The sequence below is a fragment of the Mandrillus leucophaeus genome, unplaced genomic scaffold (genome assembly GCF_000951045.1).
Source record: "Mandrillus leucophaeus isolate KB7577 unplaced genomic scaffold, Mleu.le_1.0 Scaffold882, whole genome shotgun sequence".
Taxonomy (NCBI): domain Eukaryota; kingdom Metazoa; phylum Chordata; class Mammalia; order Primates; family Cercopithecidae; genus Mandrillus; species Mandrillus leucophaeus.
The window spans coordinates 771,278-793,301 of record NW_012109608.1 but is presented as its reverse complement, the minus strand read 5'-3'; the positions used below and the strand labels follow the sequence as shown (position 1 = coordinate 793,301).

Here is a 22,024-nt window from a genome sequence, read left to right as displayed (position 1 = left end):
GTATTATTATCAAAGCTTTATTTGGGGGAAACCAATCTCACAGATATTTTTAAATTAAATAAGACTAGGAAGAAGAGTGAGAACAAAGACTCATGATAATTACTATAATCATTCAGAACAAAACTACTGAGAGCATGAACTATGATAGTGGCAATGGAAATAATAGTGAAAGAAACCCCAAAGGAAAACCAGCAGAGCTTGATAGCTCTGATGTCTTAAATCTGAGCTGTTTTGAGGACCCAAAAGCAAGATCTAAGAGAAAGAGCTCAAAAGTCACCATACAGAAGAAAATGTAAGCAGAAAGGTTTCCACACTGATCTGAAACTAATAAGCATATATGCAGAAGGATGAGTTTCACTTGAAATACAGTAGATATGGACGCTTCTTAAAAATGTCAGGTCCATTTTTAAGCAAAAGGTGAGTGGAAAGTCAGAAAGTATCATGAAGACAATGGAAGCATTAGTTTGGTCAAAATCAGAAGGCCTGCTAAAATAAGCTGGGATACAGAGTATAATCAAGTATTTCAGAACTAAAGAAATCTAAAGGTATTTTACAATATACTACAGGATTTAACCTATCTCCTCAAAACCTCAGTTTTCTAATCTATGTCTGACCCTACTTTTCCATGAAAATTGCTTTTATTGAGGTCAGCAAGTACCAATGGCCTCCTAATTGTAACACCCAAAAGGAATTTCATTCAGTGTGTAACCCCTCATCACTGCTCTGGATCCTTGCCTCTCCATTCACCTCAACTTCAAAGAATCACAATCCTGTCAATTCTCCCTGACTGATGCCTCATTACCTACCCTTCCCCTCCACTACCACAATTTAGACTCCCATTACCTCTCAGATAGGTGCTGTGGTTCTCAGACCTGCAGCAGCTGCTGCTTCGCGAAACTTCTTAGCAGTAAAGATTGTTGGGCCCCACCTCAGACCTACTAAATCAGAAATCTTGAGGGTGAAATCCAGCATTCTATGATCTAAGAAGCATTCCATGGGCCTCTGATGCACACTGAAGGTCACAACCCCTGGACTCAGCTATCACCTCACCCCCGTCTCCCTGCTTTTAGTCTCAGCTTCTCTATGCTGTGGCCAGAGTTATGTTTTAAAGTACAATTTAATCACTCCACTTACCACCTTCTGTGATAGTCTTCAAAATGTATGAACCTCTTTTAAACATAAAAAGTTAATAGACATCAAAGGATAAATTATTTGTATTCTAATGCAACTTGAATTTGTACAAACATACAATAATTTTATAAAAATAGCAGTAACTCCTTGTATTTATTGAGCACATACATCACTACTATTTTCTTCAGAGAGAACACAAAATCAATACAATGAACAACATTAATTAGCAATCAGTTTCTTCAAACTTAATCACAACATCAGGTTTAATCACAGAAAGATGAGGACTCAGGCCTGGTTTCAGTTGTGAAACTTGGGGAAGTTATTTTACCTCTTTGTACATTAGTTTCTGTGTCTGCAAAGTGGGATAAGAACAGAACTAACTTTACAGGATTGTGAGAATTAGGTGAGTTAATATACATAAAGTTCTAAGAACAGTGCTGGGCACGTAAAAAGCACTCTAAGAGTTTGCTGCTACTATTATCACCATCAACATCATTATCAATATTATGTTAATGTAGCAAATATGTGTGTAGGTAAGCATAGTACCAACTGCTAATTGTCCCCCAATATTTATTCTCCCCTTCTCCTGTAGTAACAGAACCTCAGAGCTTTAGCTGAGCACATGTCCACACAGAACAAAGACTACATTTCCCAGCCTTCCTTCCTTCTAGATGTATTTTATTAATACATTCTCCTTGGAGAATGAACCTCCAGATTCTTCCAGGTGGTAGAGGGAAGCTAGAGATCTGAGGGGCTCCTGAAAAGGTTTTCAACCAATTCTCCCTGTTCTAAAGCCCCACTCCATTCATCCCTATTCCCAGAAACATTTGATGTTGCCAATTCCTAAGCCTTTGGGCAATTCATTAATGTAAACCAGGCTGGGTCTTGGCTGCCCCACTGCCCACTCCAGATTCTGTTTTTCCCAGCCTCCTAAGCCCTTTACCTTCCAGCTTCCAGCATTTTCTTCAGGTTGTTTCCAGTCCCATTCTCCCCACCCCTGAGGATTTAGGCCTTTACAAAAGAAGATCCCTTGATATTTTAGTGGGGTTTTGGGAGGAACAAAAGTAGATGCCTATGTTCAATTGTCTCTTTTTCCAGAAGTCTCAGCTGCCATTTTCTATGAAAACTCTCAATGCACAATTTAATTCTGCCATTTAAATTCTAGCACAAATAAAAGAAACAAAGTTACTAGGCATTATTTTTATCATTTTATATTGTTATTTCATTCTTACGCTGTTATTTTACTTCCATGTAATTTTGCTTTGGCCTATGTATACTGTGATTTCCTTAAAGGCAGGGACCACATCTTTAAAATTTTAGTACCTTCAGAGCAGTAGTCCTCAGACTTGGCTACACATTTGAAACACCTGGGGACCTTTTAAAACTCCAACACCCTGGCCACATTCCAAACCAGTAACTCCTAATCTCTGGGGTGAGACTGGCATGTCAGTACTGCAGCATATGGGCAAGGGAGGGAAGCAGTGCTGTGAAGCAAACAGCGTTGTAACTGTCTGAAACCCATTTCAAATATTTTTTCCACATATACACACACACACACACACACATCCTAGGAAGGTAGATATCTTCCTAGGATGGCATCTCCAACAAGCTCTTAGAGTTAATAAATTGGTCTCTGTAACCAGGAAAATAACCCAAGTGACCCCAGGGCATACTGAAGAAGTGCCTTAGCCTAGACAAAGCCTGGTGGTGTTTATTACACTTTAACAGTAACGACCTACTTACTGTACCCACTGGTCAATGTGGTAATGGTATCAGTCAACACCAGCCTTTCTCTACAGAGCATATTTCAGCCCACTACTGTCTTGTAATCTCTTCACAACTTGTGAACAGTTGGTCCAGCAATCACATCACACGTGTGAGTGGAACCAAGGCTATTTTAAATGGCCAGCTTCCAGTTCTGCAGAAACTATAAAACTGACCCAACCAAATAAAACTGATAGAGTTGCCAGGCAGCAGAAGCTCCAAAATATCTATGTAAGAGGAGCTTAGAGAACCATTCTAGTTGGAAACAAAAGCCAGTGGGCTTGTGTTAAACTTACATGTTCACAGCAAGCCCATTGTTTTTACTTAGATTTGATGTATGCATGAGGTGGTTTGGGGGAAAGTCCCCTCAAGCACTCCTGATACCACAATGTTAGCAAAGGCAAGGACCACTGATTCATATGTTACTGCACCATCAACACAGGCTTTTGTGTGTATGCTCCAGAGGCTGGACAACAGTCCACTCATGGTTGTGCACAATAAAGAAGAGGACAGGCAAGGCAAGACTCTGCCCAACTAATTGCTAAAGCCTCCACAAGAGGGATTCACAAGAGAAAGATAGAGTCCATGTGGTCTTGAAGGGAGAAAACACATCAAATGCTAAGAGTTGGATCAAATCCCTTAGCAGTTCGACAGAAATTAGAAACCAAAACAGACACAAATAATAGCAGAAGGGGATCTACAAAAATAAAACTGAACAAGAAAATCCTAATACATTATGTAACTACGCACAACTCGCAGAAAGAACGCTGCCTATTCTCTGATGCTGTACTTCCCTGGAACATGGAGATATTCTAGGGAAAATGAAAGGTGGGATGGAAATAACAACAGCAGTGGCACTACACTGCTACAAGAAAATTTAAACAGTGAAAGACCGTGCAGTAACTTGGCTGTTGTTCCCTTAGTAAAACGAATACTGTGCAGCTTAGTATCACTCAGACTGGTAAAATTGGGAACAAATTTTACTGAAATTTTACTTTACTAAAATACTTAAATGTAATGGGAGTTTAAGCTGGTTCATGAACAACCTTCTACTTCAGGCTTTAAGAAAGAAAGAGGGTGAGCTAGAAAAGAGGGCAAATTAAGTTAATCGGACCAGAAATGAATGAAGGGAATGCTTCACTGAGACTATTTGGCTCAAATTCTGCTTACAAGTGTCTAAGAGAAATCAGAAGAGGCTGGGTAGGCTGGAAGTTCCCAACAGATCCAGGTTCCCCTCCCGATTCACCCTCAGCAAATTCCAGGATTAATTCAATCATTACAGAGAACACAACTAGTGCATTATATGTATGTCAAGATATCAAACTTTCTCTTTTCATATAAAGAGTTATGCATTGTAATCAGAGTTGTAACTTCCTTTGACATATTATATACTATAAAAGCTAAAGAGTTCTTGGATAGAAACTTTGCAGAATCTTTATTTGACAAAAGAAAAAGTGCCTTCTTCATGCAAATGTCTGAATTGCCTGACTGGACTTACGAATTTGTTGAGAACACGATAAGTTTTCCTTTTCAGATCCATCCTATCAGTGCTTAATTTAGATCTGAATAAATCCAGTGGGCTTATACCATTTAATATGCTGTATTTCTGCCTTTGAATACAGAATTAAGATGTTCTCTGAAGTGATTTCAGGTTTCCTTTTGAGTTTTGAGGAACCTCCACTTTTTTAAAGAAGGAAGTGCTCAAATTCATTGTCTATAGGATATTGATTAAGGATGTACTACTAGGTTTGTGTGTTTCCTTCTGGCTTAGAAACAAGTTTCTTTGTTTCGGCTAGACTCCAAGCTGGCAAAGACCGGAAAAGAGAAAAGATGGGTTAAATGAGCACCCTGCCCAGAAACTGAGAAGAAATTCCTTATTACTAAAGATACTAGAGTTTCCAAGAGTCAGTATTACAGAATAAGAATCCTTTGACTAATTTATGATTGGCTAGATGCCACCACTTCTGGCTGGTGGCCAGAGGATCTAGAGGGGAGGGATGGCAGGATGCCACAAGAGAAGGTCAAGCATTTCATTGCTAAAGCTGCCTTTGGGTGTAGCTGCTCACCAGGAAACTGAAAACTTTTTGTCCAACAAGCTTCACAAGTGACTTCTTAGCATATGACATTGCCAACCTTTACCTAACTGATCCTTCATCAACTCTGCCAATCAAAGCAACCGAGAAATCTCATCTATGTTAAATGGGAACAGAAAACAAAGCACGGTGCTCTAATCCTCTATGACTTTTGCATAGGCAGTCTCACTCAACAAGTATCTGGCAAATGACATTAATACTGTCCTCCACGTAGAGCTGTTTTTATTGGCTCCTCCTAGTCTGACTGGAAAATAATTTTTCCTAGTGAACTTTATTATTATGTGACTTTATAACTGCATTAAGGCGATAACAGTGGATTTCCAAGACAGAATTAGAGGCACACAATGTATCGCTGTGTAATAACCTACACATTGATTCAAACTTCCTGAGACAGTTAAGTGACTTCAGGTAAGTGACAATATTAACTCAATGTCTGAGCACAGTGTCAACGTGAAGCTGCCATATAGCTGCTATGATTATCATGCGTGCAACTCCTAGAAAGAGGAGCAGTTGAAATTTAACAGACTTTGTGATCTGTTTTAAGATGAACAAAACAGGATGGGAGAATACAAGCATCCCCAGATACTGACCAATCTGAACTCCTCCATAAAATTGTTATACTGATCCTTTTTCAGCCTTGATAATTTTAGGAATCTAAATTGTCTGTATTTATTGATACTCTTCACTGGATTTTTTTTTAACTTTGAGAAATTTGGTAGAAATGTTACACTGATAATCTCCCAGACTTCTGAGAAATTGCAATCAAGGAATACGCGGCACCGTTTGAAAGAGAAAAAAATTTTTTCCTAACTGGACTGATCTAAGCTACTCTAAGAATCTCCAAAATAGCAGTGGCAGCAGGCCCATTTTTAATTCCTTCACCGCATGTGGTTTTTCTTTAAAAAAGAGAAAAATGACTCTGACAAAAGATAAATAAACTTAATAGTCTTAAAGTTAGGTCAAGGAAACACAAAAGCAAAATTTTTTTCAACACTCCTCCTCCCCCAACACAGCCAATATTGTAGCATGGTAATCAAAAGCATGAAGAATAGAGAGATTCAGGGTAAGCACTACTACATTTTTCAAATTTGTAAAAATCTCAAACTTCGTATTATTTTTACGTTTTTATTCCTATTCCTGTGTCCCAAAGGGACTCCTATGGCCTTCTAAAAGGTATTATAAGATCTGAAAGAAAAGTACTAAATATATAGTTATAGTACTTAATAGTTCTATGTTCTAATCTACCTTTATGTATGTGTTAACTATACCCAGGAATGGCAGGAAGTTACACATTATCTGACATTCAACCTGAGCAATAATAGGTAGACAGTATTTATAACTCATCTTAGGATTAACATAATTCATCTTTTTAGTGGATAACATATTATGTTAAACTCTCTTAAAATTTCAATATATATTTGTATTTTATTTTTGTAATCTAATATTTATTACTCAATAAAATAAATTTCAACTATGTACATAGATTTCCCCATGATCTATGGTTGAAATGGGAAGTTTAAAACAAAAAGAAAAGCCTTGTAATCCAAAAATTATAACTGAATCAGAAAATAAGCAATTCCAAATACACAAGAAAAGAAAATTCACTGGCTTCGATGTGCAAAAATTAGAAAGTGAGCTGTCAAAAATAAAACAATTTAAATATCTAGGGTGTACTAATTCAAGAAATTCTAAATACTGAAAGGAAAAAAATGTCTAGGTTCATCCCCCTGTTAAAGGTATCAGTCTAGAAGAAAATTTTCAGAAGACTAAGAATCAGGTTTGGGAAGCTAATTTAACAACATCTTTCATATTACGTAGATGTGTGGCTTGAGGATGTGGATGTCATATTTGACAATGACAATATAAAACAAAGATCTTTTACTTTTCTAATACATATTGTTCTTAATAAAATATACATGGTCTCATTTTCTAATTCTTGGGAAGCTTAAAAGATACATGAATCAATTTTATACTTTCTGACAATAATTACCTATAATCCCATTTTTCCTTGTTCACCTTAATCCAAGCGTATCTTCCAAGCCCCTGTTGGTGCTCACATTTGAACTTTTCTAAAAGCATGCCATTGTCAAATAAGATTGAGAAAAACTGGCTTAAGGTCATTACATTCTGACTGATGTTTAAAATGTCAAAGAGAACACCTGTTGGCAGCTCTAACATTTATTGTTTAATCAATTAAGTTGAAAGCAATGGTTAGAGCAGTAGTTCCAACCTCAGAATAACCTAATGCACTCAGAAAATCTCATTCACAAGAGAATCACAAAAATAGATTTTTTTCAAACTTTTTAATATAGGTTTCTGAGCACTAGCTTATTTCTTGAATAATCAAAACCCATGAGCCTTGTTTAATTAGAATTCCTTATTTTTATGTTTTTACATAAATTAGCTGCTTATTTATAAATGAAGGAAAAATATATAGTGCAAAAAGCCTTGAACCGGGTTTTAGGAAGCGTGAGCTCTAGACCACTTGCCACTGAGCAACTCCACCTCTCCGAATTTCAGTGTCCACATTACATGGAAATAGATCAGAGTTTCTCAGCCTGTCTGCACTATTTCTTTTAGAGTCTGGGTCTCCTTCTATCACCCAGGCTAGAATGCAGTGGTACGATCACAGCTCATTGCAACCTCAAACTCCTGGGCTCTCCTGCTTCAGCCTCCGAAGCAGTTGGACTATAGCTGTGTGCCACCCTGCTCAGTTACTTTTTTTTAATTTTTTGTAAGGGTGGGGGTCATCTTGCTATGTTGCCCAGGCTGGTCTCAAATTCTTGGCCTCAAGCAATCCTCCCACCTTGGCCTCCCAAAGCACTAGGATTATAACTGTAAGCCATCATGCCCAGCCAGCTTCAACAGTATTGACATTTTGGTTCAGACAGTTATTTGGTGGGGCTACCCTGAGCATGTTTAGCAGCATTCTAGGTCTCCATGCACTAGATGGTACCCCCCAAGGTATGACAACCAAAAATACCTCTAGACATTGCCAAAATCACCAGCAGTTGAAAACCACTAGACTAGATATACCCTCCATTTCTCCCCAGCTTTGATATCCTACAAAATATATTAAATATCTTATTTTCTTAAATGTTATTTGTTAAGCCACTGGTCAACAGGCCAACAGTGAGAATTGCTTGAGGCAGGAGATTGCTTGAGCCCAAGAGTTCAAGGCTGCAGTGAAGTGTGATTGTACCACCGCACTCCAGTCTAGGCAACAGAGCAAGACCCTGACTCTTAAACAAATAAATAGAGAAATAAATGAATAGTGCTGACAGACTGAGAAATTCTTATATAGTCTATATCCACGTCATATAGAACCAAAGTTCTGAGAGGTCAGTGTTATAAATTAGAGAAATTAAAATACAGTGACCATTTGTACCCATTCTAATTTTAGTAGTGTCTAAAATCTTTATTTGGAAAATCACAAAAGGTCATCAAAGCAATAAATAAGAAAAACTAAAGTAAATGAAGTATGCATCAATATTTCCATTCCATTTTTTATATTAACTCATTCAGCTGGATTTTTAAAATGAGATAAAAAGAAAGGCATATTGCATATATCATATGGAAGTTCTAATTTTTTGAGGAATTAACATACTGTTTTCCACTGTGGCTGTATCACTTTACATTCCCACCAGCAATGCACAAAGATTCCAATTTCATCCTCAGCAACACTTGTTCCTTCCTGTTTTCTTAAGCCATCCTAATGAGTATGAAGTGATATTCCACTGTGGTACTGACTTGCATTTCTTAATAATTAGTGATGTTGAGCATCTTTTCATTGGTAATTTATATATTGGCAATTTATATATAAATTACCAATTTGGGAGAAATGTCTGTGCAAGTCCTTTGCTTATTTTTTAATTGATTTTTTTTGTAGAGTTTTAGAAGTTCTCTATATATTCTAGATATTAATCTCTTATCTGATACATGATTTGCAAGTATTTTCTCCCATTCTGTGAACTGCCATTTTACCCTGTCAATAGTGTCCTTCAAAGTACATGTTTTTAATTTTGATGCAGTCCAATTTATCTATTTTTATTGTTGCCTATACCTTTAGAGTCATATTTAAAAAGTCATTATCAAATCCAATTTCATGAAGCTTTTCCCCTGTATTTTCTTCTAAGAGTTTTATAGTTTCACATTTAAGTCTCTGATTCATTTTGAGTTAATTTTTGTACATGGTGTTAAATAAAGGTCCAAATTCATTCTTCTGCACGTGAATATCCAGTTTTCCCAGCATCATTTGTTGAAAAGACTGTCCTTTCCCCTGTTGAATGGTATTGGCATCATTGTCAAAAATTAATGACCAGATATTCAAGGGTTTATTTCTGGGTTCTCTATTCTATTCCATTCGTCAATGTTTGTCTTTTTGCCATTGTCACACTGTTTTGATAACTATAGCTTTGCAGTAAGCTTTGAAAAAAGGAACTGTGAGTCCTCCAACTTTGTTCTTCTGAATTAAAAAAGCAGTGACACTACCAAATATTTGCACATCAGTATTTATAGCAGTCTTAGGACACAATAGGCAAAAGGCAGAAGCAACCCAAATATCCATCAACAAATGAATGGATAAACAAAATGTGGTATATGCATACAACAAAATATTATGCAGCCTAAAGGAAGGAAACTTTGACACATGCTAAAACATGGATAAACCTTGAGGACATTATTACAAATGAAATAAGGCAGTCACAAAAGGACAAATACTATACGATTCCACTCACATAAGGTGCTTACAGTAGTCAAATCATAGAGATAGAAAGTAGAATGGGTTCTTGCCAGGGACTGTTAGAGAGAAAATGAGGAGTTATTGTTTGATGGTTACAGTGTTTCAGTTTTGTAAGATGAAAAAAGTTCTGGTGATGGATGGTGGGAATAATTGCACCACAACGTGAATGTACTTAATAACACTGAACTGTAAAAATGGTTAAAACAGTAAATGTTATGTATATTTGACCATAGATTTTTAGAAATAAATTTAATGTTTGTGAAAAAAGCACTGTTGGGGAAAAAAAGGCGTATTAAACATGTTCATCTAGTTCTGCCAACATGTGCACCTTTGGAAAACAAAAGAACTTTGTAATATCAAGAGCAGTTTAAAGCTACTAACAATCCTTTAAAAATATTATTAATAAATATATTAGAAAACCAGATTCACACCAACTTATTAATACCTGTTTTCATTCCAAATTCCTCAGTTGGACATCTCACAGTCTATATCTAGTATTCAATCTGCTTATATGCCACAAATATATACACTTCAATAGGGGAAATAAATCATGTACATATTCAATTTCCCTAAGGAATTTTCATGAATTTTATGCTGGTTTTTTCTTCAATAAAATTAGTTTCAACAACCCAGAGACCAAACCCCCATCTCACAGACTGCCATTCTACAATGGAACTCTGACACTAAATCCAAGAGTATGAGTATCACCCAAGTAATCCTTTCTTTGCAACAAGAACATATAATGGAAGGTCACTTTTTCTGTTAAAGACATTAATTTCATAATTCACAAAAAATATATAAGAGCAAAGATTTTGCTTACAACCCCTAAACTTAAAACTTATGCTGGAAAAGCAGCCAGGTGCAGTGGCTCACACCTGTAATCCCAGCCCTTTGGGAGGCCAAGGCAGGCGGATCACTTGAGGTCAGGAGGTCGAGACCAGCCTGGCCAACATGGTAAAACCCCATCTCTACTAAAAATACAAAAATTAGCCAGGCATAGTGGTGTATGCCTGTTATCCCAGCTACTCAAGAGGCTGAGGCAGGAGAATCACTTGAACCCTGGGGACAGAAGTTGCAGTGAGCTGAGATCTCATCACTGCACTGCAGCCTGGGTGACAGAGTGAGACTCCAACTCAAATAAATTAATTAATTAATTAATTAATTAATTTAATTTAACTAAACTTATGCTGGAAAAGGGACATCTTAAGAAAAAATTAAATGTCTAAGGTACCCCATGGTTCCAAAATGCTACAACAACTATATTCAAAAAAACCTCTAAATGTAAAGGGAATCAAAGCATGAAAAAACTGTGTTCCTCTTTTTAAAAAACAAAACCATAAAGATACCTAAATGTATGCACTGGAAGAATCCCGGAGGACCACCTGGTCCTTTCGCTTCAATTTACTGATAAGGATACTGAGGTCCAAAGTCAACTCCCAAATATTGGTATATTACAGACAAAAACTTGCCTTCACCGAATGCCTGTCCTAGTTTTCCAACCTGACTTCAGTGTATTAAAGTATCTGGTTATACAATTTCAGTGATGTTTACATAAGAAAACAAGTAAGTGGTTATAGTAGTTTTCCCAAGCTGCTATGACAGGCCACACTTGTGGTATAAAGGAATGGATACAGTAATGGAAAAACATCAAGTCCCATGAAAAGGCAGATGTTTAGGCCTGTAGACTAATTCAAGAGGTTCTCAACTATTCCTGTCCTCACCTAAATTTCCTCCAATAAGTGGGCCAAATATACACTAAGAACCACAACCAGGCAATAGTTCTATCAGTATAGAATAATGTTATAAACATACCTTAAACCTGACACACCAAAATCTTATTTTAATAACACACACGCACACATACACTCTTTCTCTTTCTCCTTCTCTCTCTCTCTCTCTCTCTCTCTCTCTCTCTCAGAGAATGACAATAAGTGTGAATTTTGTATGTGCCATGAGGAATCTGTCTCATTACTTATTTGAATGAAAGCATGTGTGACACCAGGCACAGTGGCTCACGCCTGTAATCCCAGCACTTTGGGAGGCCAAGGCAGGCAGATCACCTGAGGTCAGGAGTTCGAGACCAGTCTAGCCAACATGGTGAAACCCTGTCTCTACTAAAAATACAAAAATTAGCCGGGTGTGGTGGTGGGCACCTGTAGTCCCAGCTACTTGGGAGGCTGGGGCAAGAGAATCACTTGAACCTGGGAAGCAGAGGTTACAGTGAGCCATGATCGCATTACTGCACTCCAGCCTGGGTGACAGATCAAGACTCCATCTTAAAAGAAAAAGAAAGAAAGCATGTGAGACATTCAACATAAAATCACACATACCCTACAAATCAACTACCTTTAACTGCCCTCTCCCATTCCCTGCTTCCCCAGAGGTCAAGCTGTGGCTCCTAATCAATACCTCTCATTATGTACAGTGGTTAAAGCTGCCATTTGGAATGCAATGTTGATGAGGACGTACTATTTTATTTAATTTTCAAAGCACTCATACTATTTTGTTCTATGAAAGGACAAGGAAGAGAAGCAGTTTAGTGGTGCTAAATCCACACTCATCTGGATCGTCTGGAATACAAAATGCTCTATGTCTCTCTTCCTTTCCTTATAGCATTGCCTCTAATTATGCAATTCCTTCTTTGTCATATCAAGTAGTATTCAGCTTTACAACATATGTCAGTAACCCACAGTCCTTCAAATCCCGCCTTCTGATGGAATATAAAATGCTTTGCAGCAGTTCAAGTGCTGGCACGATGCCAACAAGGATGTTCTCATTTCAAAGTGTAGGCTGCCACCTACTGGCTGGGATCATTTCTCACTCAACATTCAGCTCTCCCCAGAAAGAGAACTGATCTGGCACAGGAGTTTTATTTGCTGTCATTTAATGCAGTGTGATTTGACTGTTATATTGAACTATATCAACATAATCTTTTAGTTATTTTAAATACAAATTATCTTTAAAAAATCCTAAGCAGACAGTTATGCTTCTGTATAGTTAAAAATTCCTGCCCTATACTCAAAAGGGCAGGTAATTTTTTTAAGTATGTTACTTTTTAAATATGCAAGAAAAATGTATTTTAATATATTTCTCTTCACCCTTCCCTTTATTCTTCACTTCTGAAAACAGAAGCTCACTTACTCTCATTAGAGAGTATTAGCGATTTAATTTTTCATCTTGATCAGCATCCTCAACCTGAAATTAAAGTGTAACTTCACTGCCCTAAAACTATTGTAAAAATTCACAGCAGCTGCTGACAATAAACCTAAAAGAGTTACTTAGCCATTAGTTAGCTCAGGCTCCTGCCATGACAGGAAACATAAATTTGCAGGTGCCCTCTAAGAGCACTGGACTTTTTCAAGTTAAGAGTTAGTTTCTCCCCATTTAAACCTATTTTTTAAGGAAAATAAAATGAGACCTAAATAATTAACGTGAGAGAGGGAAATCCCCTTCCTGAGACAGTGAGAGCAAAGGGTAAATTCACTCAACAGCATGTCCTTCATAAATGCCTGATACAATAGTAGGTCCTAGGGATCCATTCTGTGGAACAGCTTAAAGATCTGCTGCCTTTAACAACTTTCTGGTGTGGAGTTATGGATTACAGTACAACTTTCAAGATTTAAGAGGTGCAGTGTGAATCGTGATAAAGAACTGTCTGAGTCTGCTTGGAGGGTCTGGAAGAGCTTCACAGGGGAACCTTCTGAAGAAGAAATAGGAGTCTACCAGGTAATCAGACAGGGGAGAGAGACCCAGATAGCAAGTGCAAAGGAAGAAAGAAGAAAAAACAACAGGGGGCTTAGGAGAAACAACCAGTAACTCAACATTAATTTTAACAAAAATTTTAAAAAGCTCAAGCTCCTAGGTCTGTAGAGTAAAAAGTAAAAAAATAGATAAAATAAATAAAATTAAAAGCAGATGAGGTCAGGTAGCTATGTAGGTAGTTCTCAAAGTCTTTGGTGGCCGGACGCACTGTCTCATGCTTGTAATCCCAGCACTTAGGGAGGCCAACACAGGTGGATCACAAGGTCAGGAGTTTGAGACCAGCCTGACCAACACAGTGAAACTCCATCTCTACTAAAAATACAAAAATTAGCAGGGCATGGCGGCACACAGCTATAGTCCCAGCTACTCGGGAGGCTGAGGCAGGAGAATCATTTGAACCCAGGAGGCAGAGGTTGCAGTGAGCCGAGGTTGCACCACTGCACTCCAGCCTGGGTGATAGAGCGAGACTCCAACTCAAAAATTTAAAAAATTTAAAATTTTTTAAAAAGTATTTTGTATGTCCTGCTAAGAAATATGCATGTTAAAATGATCACACTGGCAACAAAATAGGGAATGGACTGGAGGGAGGGTAAGACTAAAAGAGTGGTGATTACTAAGAAAAGAAATAAAACTTTGCAAGCGGAGAAAAATTAAAGATCTGAAGTACCAGGGCAGTAAGAATGGAAAGGATGGGCCAGATTAGATACAATTGTACAACTTGACTGGATGTGGGGAACTAGAAAGAAGGAAGACATTTAGAATTTCCCCAGTGTCTGGCTTAGGTACTAAATGGATGGTGATATATTCACCAAAATAGGAAATGCACTAGGAGGCATATATTTGTTGGGTGGGTGTAGCAACCTTAGGTGTGGAAATGCTGAATTTGAAGTGACTGTCGAACACTGAGGTGAAGATGCGCAGTACAAACTGAATACACAGATCTGAAGCTCAGAACAGAAGTCTGAACTAGAGATAGAAATTCAGGAGTCACCAGTGTATGAGCCGCAGATGGCATGGATAAAATGCCCCAGACAGAAGGGGTAAGCAGAGTGCCATGGATGAGAACCTGGGCAGACAGCCAACAGAGGACTCAACAGCCTACACAAGTCCCTAAATGGATTTTTTTGGGGGAGGAATAAATAAAGCAGTACATGTAATACACTCAGAACAGTACCTGACGCAGTGAGTGCTGAATAAATCTTAGCTATTCAGAAAGCACATGGCATGCTACTACACTGAGTCAGACAAGATGGAATCGTGAGGTCTAGACACTGCTCCACAGCATAGCTATACTGGATATAGAAAAGACTCAGTTACAGAAGTATAATTCTGTGTTTGAAATATTAGTTAATATTCAAAAACAGTCTAGAAGTATATATACCAAGATATGTACAGTGGTTACCTCCAAGTTACCTCTGAAAACAGCAATTTTTATTTTCTTTATGCTTTTCTGTATTTACCAAATTTTCTACAATGTATATGAATTACTTTTGAAATCAAATGTGTAAAGATTTTTAACTGCTTATTAAAGATCTAAAAATTTGTAGCAGGAGTCTAAATGATCAGGAAAAATAATCTTTTGCCCAACTACCTCAAGCTCTAAGCAGGTATTAGAAGTAGGAGAAAGCAGAGGGACTGGACCCAGAAACTTAACCTGCTATAAATGGAAGAGAAAAGACTAAGCTGGAAGTTCCCAATAAGTGAGATGGAACATGTATGGGTTCTTGGATTTAAGTATAACATAACCTCAGAAACAGTGGAACAGAAAAAGAGATAACTAAAAAAAAAATTGTAAAGACCCTCACTCCTCTTGCCCAATATAGAGCAATGCCAAAGGAAAGAAGAGAGGGAGTTATCAGCTCCTCCTAGCCCTTACGTGAACTGCTTTGCTGAATTCTAAATCAGACAAGACTAAGAGAAAAAATAAAACGTCAAAAGGACTTCAAAGGTATCCCTAACAATAGGAGGTCAAAACACATTCCTTACACAGCAAATCAGAAGAGTGGGAATTCAAAGATGGACCAAAATACATTCTTATGATTTTAACTGAGTCAAATGAAATTAATAAAAGCAATGGGCAGAAATCAATCACATGCCAATTAAAAGACATCAGCTGGGATAAAACACATAAGAAGGATAATGTGATGGTTCATTATATGTCAATTTGACCAGGCTATGGCACCCAGTTATTAATATTTGGTCAAACACAGGTGTAGAAGTTGTTGTGAAGGTACTTTTTAGATGTGATTAGTATTTAAATCAGTAGATTTTGAATAAAGCAGATTACCTTTTACAATGTGACTAGGCTTCATAAAGTCAATACAAGGCCTTAAGAGAAAAGATTGCAGGTTCCCAAGCAAAAGGAAATTCAGCCTCAAGACTAAAACAGAAACCCTGCCTGAGTTTCAGGTCAGCCAGTTTGCCAGCCCCACAATCACATGAGCCAGTTCCTTAAAAAGTAAACCCCTCTCCTCTCCCTCTCTCTCTCTCTCCCCGAAAAGATAAAATTTGCATTAATAAAGACCCAACAGGCAGAATCTTGAACTGGAAGCAATGGAATTGAAACTGGCTAAGGCAGGTAGCAATAAAACACCAAAGGTTCTTGGACAGAAGAATGACACAATAAGCAATACATTTAATGACAATTATTTTGGAATCAATTACAGTGTATGTGTAATATGAACTAGATCAGAGGGATATTAGAAGACATTTGAGGAAATATAGGCCAAAGGATTCTGCGGGTGGCGTTGGAAATGAAAAGGAATTCATCTATACAATGAGGATATGACAAAAAATTTAGTAGGCATGTTTTGTATTTTTAAGATCTTTTAGTAAAAGTTCTGTCAGAATACTATGTATATACGTATTTACTTACCATATTTGTCTCGCAAGCCAACAGTGCATCTAAAGACTCCACCAAAGGCAACATCTTCACCAAATATCACTGAAAAACAGTATTTAAATAATACATTTTATTTAATAATTTCTAAATAATACTAACCATGAGAAATAAGTAATTTAAATGTTTACATTTTAATCACAAAACAGAAATGGACCATAGATCTATATCAAGGTTTCTCAACTTCTACATTACTGACATTTTAGACTAGATGATTCTTTTGTTGTGAGGGCCTGTCCTGTGCACTGTAGATATATAGTAGCATCCCTGGTCTCTTACTGGATGACAGTTACTATACACACACACACACACACACACGCACACACACACAGAGAGACACAGTTGAGACAACAGAAAGTGTCTTGGCTTACATTGCTTACATTGTTAAATGTAAAGAGAGTTGTGGGAGTGGGGACTAAGATTACCCCCTGTTGAGAAAGAATCACTGATCTAGAATCTCATTTGTTTTATCCATGAAGAAAATGAGACCAGAGAAGTAGTCTGACTGGCCAAGTCAGAAAGCTAGAGGCAGAACTATGACTCATGCTCTAGACTTCCAGGCCTGTGGTTTTTCCTGAGACACAGTATACAATAAGTCAGCCATCAAAAGAGCATTCCAAGCTAAGGCAACAGTCACAAATAGGAAAGGGATTTAGACTGTGTGAAGTAGAAAGGAGGCAAGCATGACGGACACAGTGAGCAAGGCAAAGAATGGTGTAGGTGGAAATTGGCAGGAGTTTTAAAATAGAGGGTATTCATAGAGCTGAATGCTAGTCTCATAAATGCACCTAACCAGTTTTTTCGAGCAAAAGAAAAAAACTCACCCTTCTCTATGAATTTACTCATCTAGTTCAATCATTATCAAGTAGCATTCAAAACAAATCAATATCGGCCGGGCGCGGTGGCTCAAGCCTGTAATCCCAGCACTTTGGGAGGCCGAGACGGGCGGATCACGAGGTCAGGAGATCGAGACCATCCTGGCTAAGACGGTGAAACACCGTCTCTATTAAGAAATACAAAAAACTAGCCGGGCGACGTGGCGGGCGCCTGCAGTCCCAGCTACTCGGAAGGCTGAGGCCGGAGAATGGCGTGAACTCGGGAGGCGGAGCTTGCAGTGAGCTGAGATCCGGCCACTGCACTCCAGCCTGGGCGACAGAGTGAGACTCCGTCTCAAAAAAAAAAAAAAGAAAAAAGAAAAAAAACAAATCAATATCTAATTATCCTTTAGTCCAGCTCTCACTTTTCCCTAAAAAATAATGTTTTTCATTTAACCTTAAAACTACAGATTCTCAGGTGGAAGCCCAACGTATATTAAACATATATGCACACACACATATGTAAACTGTATATATAGATATATGTTAATATGTGTATGTAATACATATATGAAGTAAAGCCAATCAAATGTGAAAACATATAGTGGAAGAACAATTGGTTTTGTATCAATAATTTAATAAGATGAAGATTAAGATACTTATATAATTATATATAAATATTACAATTATTTCCCAAAAATATTACAAGTTGAACGACAATGTAACCCAAAGGGAAGCATAAAATCAAGTCTTCATTTTATAAATAAATAGTTGAATGAAAAGGTATTTTGTTTTTTTCTATATGCCAGAGAAACAGGAGTACACAGTAGGTTTTAATCCAGAAGTCATTAATATAATATCAGGACCACACATACTGTACGAGAAAGCTGACTAGATGTTAAATATACATGAGAACTAACTGGTAATAAGTGGACTAACTGCAATTTGATTATTTAGCCCTAATCATTTGAGTAGGCCTTTGAAAATTTCACGTAGATACAATGTTAACCATTGAGCTCTACATAAATATTTTAAGCAAATCTTCAATTCTGGAATTAACACAGCTACTACAATTCAGGCACAAATCAGGGTTACCTGCAGTAGGATCTTTGGCCAATGAGTTATCCAAGGCACTTGTTACTGACTGGAAAAGATTCATTTTCTGAGTTTGCCCTGTGAAAATCAAAAAAAAAAAAAAATCATTTCATACATTGTAAAATATGTAAAACCAACCAGTTTCTTAACAGTTAATTACAACTTGACTAAAATCAAAGTACAAAGAAAGGTATTATGCAAATTGCTGAATTATTTACAATAATACTATAAGACACAAAAGCAATACAGACCTGTAAAAGTTTGTTAATGGGGAAAATTTTACCCATATTAAACAATTTTTTGTAAAAGTATAAAAAAGGAAGAAGGAATATAGCCAAGTGACTAAATATGATAGACAATAAGACCTATGGAAAGTCAGAAAAGGAGACCAAAGTGAGTGGTCTGGGAAGAAGCACAGACAGGTGTTACGAACCTAAGCCATCAGGAATATGCATGACCAGTAGCATGTGTTAAATACGTCAACAGCAAATGGTCATGGACCATAAAACAATAAGGAAGGCTAAAGATAAACTTTAGTGCCCAGAACTGCTGGAGTTTGGAAAATATCATAATCTTATGCCTAACCACATCATATTTAGTCCTTCTTCTTGTCTTACTACTTAAATAGAATATCTGCATGCCAGTGTCCATCCCCTAAATGGATTTTTTGGGAAGAATAAAGAAAGCAGTACATGTAATACACCCAGAACAGTACCTGATGTAGTGAGTGCTGAAAAAATATTAGCTATTCATTGTTACATTCTGGACTCTGTCCGTGTCTTTCCATCTTCACCTTAGTACTCTTCTGAATGGTATACGAAAGTTTCATTTGATAAACTTCTAAATGTTGGAATTCAGAAACATCATGACATTGGAGCTTTGATTCAAGCCTAGGTGCCGCCCAGTGCCCACAGTCATCCCAAAACTTTAAGTCAACTCCTCTGCAGAAGTACAATTCAGAGCACAGAAAGATTTCAGCCTAAATCTCTGATCCAGAGGCCCACTCTTCATCCTAGTGCCTGATCTGCATGCTGGTGGTCGCCTTAACACACAGCACGCTAATAACAAGTCTTTTTGAAACCTGTTGCTTACCCTGATCACTGCCCACCTAACCTCCATGCTATTCATTAGCCTAGTGTGTCTCAACAGTCAAGATCTAATTTCCAGTGTGGGTCACAACAGCTACTGCTGTTGCCTTCAACTGTCTGACCATGGGACATTGGTCACTTGTCCTTTCCCTAGAGACCCATTTTCTTCCCTAGCCCGGCACTGCTCCACAGCAGGTTCTGACATATGACATCTTTCCTCCTTCCGTTATCCACCAATACCCCAGTCTTCTGATGTTCTCCCTACTCTGGTATCTAATGCCTCTCTGATCATTTCAACAGTACTGAATGCCCAGGTTTCAGGTCTTGGCAATCCCCAGTCAGATACGTCCTCTGTCATCTGTGCCCACAATCAGAGCCTGTTTCTACTCTTATACTTGGTGGAGATAATAGGAATTTATTCAAAAATTATTTTATATCACCTATGGCAAAAGATATACAATCATACCACATGTCCATGATTACTTAAAAATTTATTTTTCTTCAGGCTAGGGCTATATCACTTAATAGATACAGGCATACCTTGTCTTATTGTGCTTCATTTTATTTTGCCCTACAGATACTGCAATTTTTACAAATGGAAACTTCGTAGCAAACCTGTATCAAGCAAGTCTATCAGCATCAGAATCACATTTTGGTAATTCTCACAATATTTCAAACTTTGTCATTACTATTACATCTGTTATCATGATCTGTGATCAATGATCTTTGAGGTTACTAATGTAATTATCTTGAGGTGCCACAGCCTTCTGACATTCTGCCATGGCACCCCAAGACAATTACATTAGTAATCTCAATAAATGTTGTGTGTGTTCTCACTGATCCACTGACCAGTCATTCCCCCTTTCTCTCTCCCTTTCTTCAGGCTTCCCTATTCCTTGAGACACAATAATATGAAAATTAGGCCAATTAATATTCCTACAGTGACCTCTAAGTTTTCAAGTGAAAGGAGGAGCTGCATATCTCTCACTTTAAATCCTAAGTTAGAGATGACTAAGCTAAGTACGGAAGGCATTCTGAAAGTCCAGCGAATCTGAAAGCTAGGCTTCTTGCACCAAATAGCTTTAAAGTTCTTGAAGAAAATTTAAAGTGTTATTCCAGTGAGCACACAAATGATAAGAAAGCAAAATAGTCTTATTGCTAATATGAAGAAAATTTTAGTGGTCTGAATAGAAAATCAAATCAGACACAACATTCCCTTAAGTCAAAGCCTAATACAGAGCAAGTCCCTAACTCTTTTCAATTCTATGAAAGCTGATAGAGGTGAGGAAGCTGCAGAAGAAAAATCTAAAGCTAGCAGAGCTTGGTTCATGAGGTTTAAGAAGAGAAGCCGTCTCAGTACATACAATGGCAAAGTGAAGCATAAAGTGCTGATGGAAAAGCTGCAGTAAGTTATCCAGAAGATCCCACTAAAATCATTGATGAAGGTGGCTATACTAAACAAAAGAGTTTTCAATGGAGACAAAACAGCTTCTATTGGAAGATGCTATCTTCGATTTTCATAGCTAAAGAGGAGAAGTCAATGCCTGGCTTCAAAGGACAGGTGGACTCTTTTGTGAGGGGGCTAATGGAGCTGGTGATCTGAAGTTGAAGCCAATGTTCGTTTATCATTCTGAAAGTCCTAGCACCCTTGAGAATTAGGCTAAATCCACTCTGCCTGTTCCCTTTCAATGAAACAACAAACCCTGAATGATAGCACATCTATTTCTATCAGGGTTTCCTGAATATTTTAAGCCCACTGTTGAAACCCACTGCTCAGGAAGAAAAGATTCCTTTCAAAATATTACTGCTCATTGACAATGCGCCTGGTCACCCAAGAACTCTGCTGGAGATGTGTAAGATTAACGTTGCTTTCCACAGATCAAAAGAGACAAAGAAGGCCATTATATAATGGTAAAGGGATCAATTCAACAAGAAGAGCTAACTATCTTAAATATATGCACCCAATACAAGAGCACCCAGATTCATAAAGCAAGTCCTTAGAGACTTACAAAGAGACTTAGACTCCTACACAATAATAATGGGAGACTTTAACACTCCACTGTCAATCTTAGATCAATGAGACAGAAGGTTAACAAGGATATCCAGGATCTGAACTCGGCTCTGCACCAAGCAGACCTAATAGACATCTACAGAACTCTCCACCCCAACTCAACAGAATATATAGTCTTCTCAGCCCCACATCACACTTATTCTAAAATTAACCACATAACGGGAAGTAAAGCACTTTTTAACAAATGTAAAAGAACAGAAATCACAACAAACTCTCTCTCAAACCACAGTGCAATCAAATTAGAGCTCAGGATTAAGAAATTCACTCAAAACCGTACAACTACATGGAAACTGAACAACTTGCTCCTGAATGACTACTGGGTAAATAAGGAAAAGAGGGCCAGGCGCAGTGGCTCACGCCTGTAATCCCAGCACTTTGGGAGGCCGAGGCAGGCGGATCACCTGAGGTCGGGAGTTCGAGACCAACCTGGTCAACATGGTGAAACCCCTTCTCTACTAAAAATACAAAAATTAGCCGGGCATGGTGGCAGGTGCCTGTAATCCCAGCTACTTGGGAGGCTGAGGCAGGAGAATCGCTTGAACCCAGGAGGCAGAGATTGCAGTGA

At 37.8% G+C, this 22,024-nt stretch overlaps 1 protein-coding gene across 2 annotated transcripts in view; it reads right to left on the bottom strand.

Moving 5' to 3' along the window:
- BCKDHB (branched chain keto acid dehydrogenase E1, beta polypeptide) overlaps nucleotides 1–22,024 on the bottom strand; it is a 253,890-nt gene that overhangs the window by 213,421 nt on the left and 18,445 nt on the right. For both annotated transcript variants that reach the window (XM_011969331.1, XM_011969332.1), the window contains exons 2-3: nucleotides 18,301–18,378; nucleotides 16,367–16,435 (exon numbers count right to left, since the gene is read on the bottom strand). In XM_011969331.1, coding sequence (XP_011824721.1) covers nucleotides 16,367–16,435; nucleotides 18,301–18,378 — 147 coding nt within the window. The remainder of the gene's footprint in view (nucleotides 1–16,366; nucleotides 16,436–18,300; nucleotides 18,379–22,024) is intronic.